Raw genomic sequence first — 5,580 nt, forward strand, 5'->3', positions numbered from 1 at the left:
GAGACACGGAGAGGGAAGGGACCGAGGCGGTGCTGGGGTCGGCCGGCCACTGCGCTTGCTGACATCCTCAGCCGCCGCCTTCTTGGCGTCCCTGGCTCCAGTCCGCCCCCCACCCTCCCTGCGTGGAGCCCTATCCCCAGGGTCTGGCTTCAGCCCTTCCCGGAGCGGCCCAGTGTGCCCCTCCCACCCCTGCGCCCGGCTCTGCATCCGGACCCCCGAGTTCCGGAAGGAGCCCACACTCCCACCCACCGCGTCTTCTCCCTTCACGGGCAAACCCGTTACCCCTGCGCTGCTCCTGGCTCTCCTGGCAGCCCTTCCCCTCCTCCTCCACCCTGCACCCTCCACGCAGACCCCATGCGCCAGTCGTCCCCACTTTGACTCTGGAAGCCTCCTGAGGTCAGGCGCTGGGGCTTATTCGAGTCTGTGCCCCAACGCTTGGCACAAGGCCAGGAAATACTCACGGAGTAAGCGAGCGAGCAATGAATGAATGAGTGACTGGGCAGGGGCAGGGAGAGGAAGACCAGCCAGGGCCGGGGTGGTCAGGGAAGGCTTCCTGGATAGGTGGGCCATCCAGCTCATCCTTGAGCCCGGGAGGGCAGAGGGCGAGACATGGTGCAGGCTGCCTGCTGACCCCACCAAGCCCGCCTGCGCCCCCAGGAGGAGGTGGAGCGCGAGATCATCAAGCAGGAGGAGAACGTGGACCCCGACTACTGGGAGAAGCTGCTGCGGCACCACTACGAGCAGCAGCAGGAGGACCTGGCCCGCAACCTGGGCAAGGGCAAGCGCATCCGCAAGCAGGTCAACTACAACGACGCCTCCCAGGAGGACCAGGGTGCGTGTCGGGGATCGGGGGCTGCCCGGGCCCCAGAGACCGGTCAGAGGGGGTACCTGTGCAGGAAGCCCCTGGGGGAGGTGTGGGGCCCGGGGAGCAGGTGCCGTGTGGACGGCTTGGCAGGGAGGTGGGTGGGGAAGGCTTCTCGGAGAAAAGGGAGTTGGGGGCAGGTGCTGGGTGTTTGGGGGAACAAGATAGGTATGGTTTAGTGACTGCATCCCCGCATCTCTGTGGGCAAGCCTCCTCGAGTCTCCGTTCCCCATCTGTAAAATAGAATAACAGTATAATTTGTTAGTGTGTAGTGTGGTGGTGTTGGGATTATTGAGTTCACAAGAAGTTCCTGGTGGCCATTGTCATTGTCACTGATATGATTGGGCTGGGGCTCAGGGGCTTGCACAGCTCACTCCGTGCCCCTCTGCCGGGTCCCCTGCAGAGTGGCAGGATGAGCTCTCTGATAACCAGTCTGAATATTCCATCGGTTCCGAGGATGAGGACGAGGACTTTGAGGAGAGGCCAGAAGGGCAGAGTGAGTCTTAGTGTCGGTGACCTGGGCTGAGGCAGTGTGTCGGGAGCTGCTGGGGTGGGAGTGGGGGTGGGGTCGGCCTGGGGTCCCGCTGCCCTCAGGTGTGCTGGCAGATGGGGTTCCTGACCCCCAGGCCCCTACCTGAGTGCCTGTGTTGGGCTGCTCCCCAGGTGGACGGCGGCAATCCAGGAGGCAGCTGAAGAGTGACAGGGACAAGCCCCTGCCACCTCTTCTTGCTCGAGTTGGGGGCAACATTGAGGTGAGGCCTGCCTGCACCCCCATCTCCCCAGCCCCCTTCCTGCTGCCCCTGGGGTATGGAGAAGGGACTGGGGGCTCCTCCAGGGTCACACGAGAGAGGTAGGGTGGGACAGATCTTGGTCTGATCTCTGACTTCTCCTACCCCAGGGGGAGACCCTGCCTTCCCCCTTCCTCCTCCCATGCCTTTCTTCCCGAATCCCTGACTTCTCCGATCCCACCCAGTCTCCGACCTGGGCTCACACACCTGCCTCCCACCCTGCTCAGGTGCTGGGCTTCAACGCCCGACAGCGGAAGGCCTTTCTGAATGCCATCATGCGCTGGGGCATGCCCCCCCAGGACGCCTTCAACTCGCATTGGCTGGTGCGGGACCTTCGCGGGAAGAGTGAGAAGGAGTTTAGGTAAAGGGGTTGAGGTGGTGGCCCAGGGTGTGGCTGCCTACCTCAGGGTAGGGCGGGCTCTGGTGGGCAAGCCCATGGGCAGTGTCTCTGCTGCCCCCCAGGCTAAGGGCATCTGGAAAGTCCACTGCCGTCTGGTTTTTGGGTGGCTGGGGTCCCAATGACGAGCTAGGCTGATTTGCTGAAAATGCTGACCAGCCACCTCTGCCAAACCGGCTGGTGTTAACAGCAGCGAGGAAGATCTGGGTCATCAGGGCGAGGGCCGTCCTAGGAGGTCCCCCGCCGGGGAGGCCCCCTCTGGCCCTTCCCGGGGCCTGGCCCAGCAGCCTGGCCCGAGGCAGGTGATGGCTGATGATCCCAGCCTGCAGGTGCCCTGGGGTCCTGCCAGCCCTCTCAGAGGGTTCTTGCCGGCCCCCCACTCCCTGAGCCCCAGTCCCCCCCACCCCAGAGCCTATGTGTCCCTCTTCATGCGGCACCTGTGTGAGCCGGGGGCGGATGGCGCGGAGACCTTCGCGGACGGCGTGCCCCGGGAGGGCCTCTCCAGGCAGCACGTGCTCACCCGCATCGGCGTCATGTCACTGGTTAGGAAGAAGGTGGGTGAGTAACCTCTGCACGGCCCTTCCTGGTGGCCGCTTGGGGACCTGGCACTGCCCGTAGGAGGTCAGCGGTCAGAGGGCAAGCACCTGGCTCTGGCCACACAGCTGCCCTCTGAGCTAGGCCTCTGAGGGGTCTGAGCCAGGCCAGAGGGACCGACCTGGGAAACCTGGGTGAGGGTGAGGAGCTGTGGGGGTGTAGACTAGGATGGTGGGTCACAGGGTAGGGGGCACACACGGAGATGGGCAGGGGGCTGGCAGGGAAGCTTGTGGTCAGCAGGGGTCTGGCTTGGCCAACCGTGGGCAGAGGCATCAGCCGCCCCAAGCCTACGACACCACAGTCCTGCCAGCTGCCCAAGGCTTTTAGGGCTGAGCTGTGATCACCACCCTCCCTCCTTCCTCCTGCCACCGCAGGTTCAGGAGTTTGAGCACGTAAATGGGAAGTACAGCACCCCGGACCTGATCCCTGAGGGGCCCGAGGGCAAGAAGCCTGGCGAGGTCGTCTCCTCCGACCCCAACACGCCGGTGCCCGCCAGCCCCGCCCACCTCCCACCGGCCCCGCTGGGCCTGCCAGGTCTGGGGTCCAGGCGGGCGGGGTGGGGCACCTCAGGACTGGGAGGTGGCAAGGTCACAGTGACCTCACGTCCTTGTGCACCCCGCAAAAGACGGCCCCCCTTCCCCATGAAGCTTCTGTCTGCTGACCTGTTGCTCTCCAGGGAGTTTTTCTTTTTAACAATGGTTTTGAGATACAATTCACGTACACACTACGACATTCACTCTTGTTAAAAGTGTGCTATTCAGTGGTTTCTGATGTGTTCACGGGGTTGTGCAGCCATCACTACTGTCTAATGCCAGAATATTCTCATCCTCCCAAAAGAAACCCCACATCCATGGGCAGCTACTTCCCTACCCTGGGTCTGGGCAGTCGCGAATCGCTCTCTGCCTCTCGGAATCGCCCCCTCTGGCGTTTCAGATAGATGGAGTCGTGCGCCGCGGCGTCTGTTCTGTCCACTTCTTTCACTGAGCATCATTCCAGGGCTTGTCCCTGTTGTAGCAGGTGTCAGTTCCTCGTCCCTCCCTATGGCCGAGTGACATTTCATTGTATGGATTTGCTGCATTTTGTGATCCGTTCATCTGCGGGTAGATTTTGGGTTGTTTCTACTGTGTGGTTCCTGCCACGAACAGCTGTGTCTTTAGTCTCTGTGTGGACGTAGGTTTCCAGTTCTCTTGGGTCTATGCCCGGGAAAGGAATCGCCGGGTCATGTGATAATTCTTTCTAACCTTTTGAGGAGCTACCGGCCTGTTTGCTGAGGTGGCTGCACGATTTTACGTCCCTGCCGTGATGGAGAGGGCTCCAGTTTCTCCAAATCTCCATCAGTGCTTGTCATCCGACTTTTTGGTTCTAGCCACCCCAGTGAGTGCGAAGTGGTCTTCCTTAGGGGTTGTGAGTTACGTTTCCCTGGTGCTAAGGATGTTAAGCTTGTTTTCCTGCACGTATTGGCTGTTCGTGTATCTTCTTTGAAGAAATGTCTTTACGGAGCCTTCGCTCCTTTTTAGTTGGGTTATTTGTCTCCCCGTGTCTCTTTGGTGACCCGTTTATTTGGGCAGAGTATCTTCCCTCAGTTGAGCCTCACAGGCCTGGGGCAGACCCACCTACCCAGGTGACAGGTGAGGCCCTCAGAGGCTCAGCCCCTCTGAGGACATCCTGCTCGACAGCACAGGTGTGCTCTTTGGAGGTGGACACACCTGGGGTCACTTCCTAAGTCTGTCCTGAACTCCGGTATGACCTTGGGCAAGTCCCTGACCCTGTGAGACAGGGGCTGCGGTAGCGCCCACCTCCCAGCTTCTCGGAGCCACGCGAGTAGCTGGCGCTTTGCCATTTGTTGGGAGCCGACTCGGTGGGGCGGAGACTCAGCTGTCCAAAGGCGCATGGCTGGCGAGCCAGCCTGGAAGCTGGGACCACGCCCTGTGTCCTGGCTGCCAATCTGGGCCTCTCCCTGCCTCACCTGCCTGCGTCCAGACGGCAGCTAGTGCTGCGTGCAGCCCCGTCGTCACAGCCCCTCACTGTGGTCTCACTGGCCCGAAGTCTTCTAGGATCCGTGGGTTGCAGAGCCCCGACCGCACTCTGCCTGACCCGGGGGTCCTGCCCATCTGTCCGAGAGGTGCCTGGCCCCGAGGCAGCCTCCGGAAGGCTAAGCCCTGCCTCTCCCCTCTGGCACCCCATGCCCTGCCCTTCTTCCCTTCCACGCCTGAGCCACGTGTCTCACCTCTTCCCTTTGACTTTGCAGACAAAATGGAAGCCCACCTGGGCTACATGGATGAGAAGGAGCCGGGGGTGCAGAAGCCAAAGAAGCCTCTGGAAATCCAGGTGTGGGCCTGCGCTGGGTGGGGGTGGAGGTTGGGTCTTCCCCGGCCTTGTACAGCCAGGTATAAGCCTCCTGGCTCCCAGGTCGGGCCTCTGGGTTGTGGGGAGCAGTCTGGGAGCCAGGGTGGCGGGTCCCAGCCCAGTGTGTGTTCCCTGCCCTTGTCCCTCCTGACCCCAGGCCCTGCTTCTCCCTGGCTTGTCCCCCCCAGGCCCCGCCAGCTGCCCTGGACAGAGTGGAGGGCGAGGAAAAGCACGAGAGCCCGGTCATCAAGGAGAGAGCGCGGGAGGAGCGGCCAGAGGAGGCAGAGAAGGCCCAGCCCTCCCCAGAGCAGCTGCCTAAAGGTACGGGCTCCTGGCAGGCCGCCCCCCGCACCGGCAGTGTCCGGTCCCAGCAGCCCTGGGCAGAGAGGGGGGCGGCTGCACGTCACTCCGCTTCTCCCTGGCTGCGGCTGCACTGCGCGCTGCTCTGTCCCACGTCGCTACACGTGTACTTTAATGCTTCTGACCATCCAGAGGTTGGGGGTTACTGGGCTGCTCTTTAATTAGTGATTTCTAACTCATTTGTGTCGTCGTTTGAGGACATGAGTCTGTAGGATACTGTTGAAACCTGCTTT

General features: G+C 62.0%; 1 protein-coding gene across 1 annotated transcript in view; it reads left to right on the forward strand.

Annotated features, from left to right (window-relative positions):
* Window positions 1-5,580, forward strand: part of CHD5 (chromodomain helicase DNA binding protein 5) — an 81,327-nt gene that overhangs the window by 65,284 nt on the left and 10,463 nt on the right. Inside the window, exons 26-33 of the mRNA XM_012662557.1 lie at window positions 658-832; window positions 1,266-1,358; window positions 1,526-1,614; window positions 1,878-2,011; window positions 2,457-2,601; window positions 3,016-3,175; window positions 4,890-4,969; window positions 5,176-5,308. Coding sequence (XP_012518011.1) covers window positions 658-832; window positions 1,266-1,358; window positions 1,526-1,614; window positions 1,878-2,011; window positions 2,457-2,601; window positions 3,016-3,175; window positions 4,890-4,969; window positions 5,176-5,308 — 1,009 coding nt within the window. The remainder of the gene's footprint in view (window positions 1-657; window positions 833-1,265; window positions 1,359-1,525; window positions 1,615-1,877; window positions 2,012-2,456; window positions 2,602-3,015; window positions 3,176-4,889; window positions 4,970-5,175; window positions 5,309-5,580) is intronic.

The sequence above is a fragment of the Propithecus coquereli genome, unplaced genomic scaffold (genome assembly GCF_000956105.1).
Source record: "Propithecus coquereli isolate 6110/MARCELLA unplaced genomic scaffold, Pcoq_1.0 Scaffold77, whole genome shotgun sequence".
Lineage (NCBI taxonomy): Eukaryota > Metazoa > Chordata > Mammalia > Primates > Indriidae > Propithecus > Propithecus coquereli.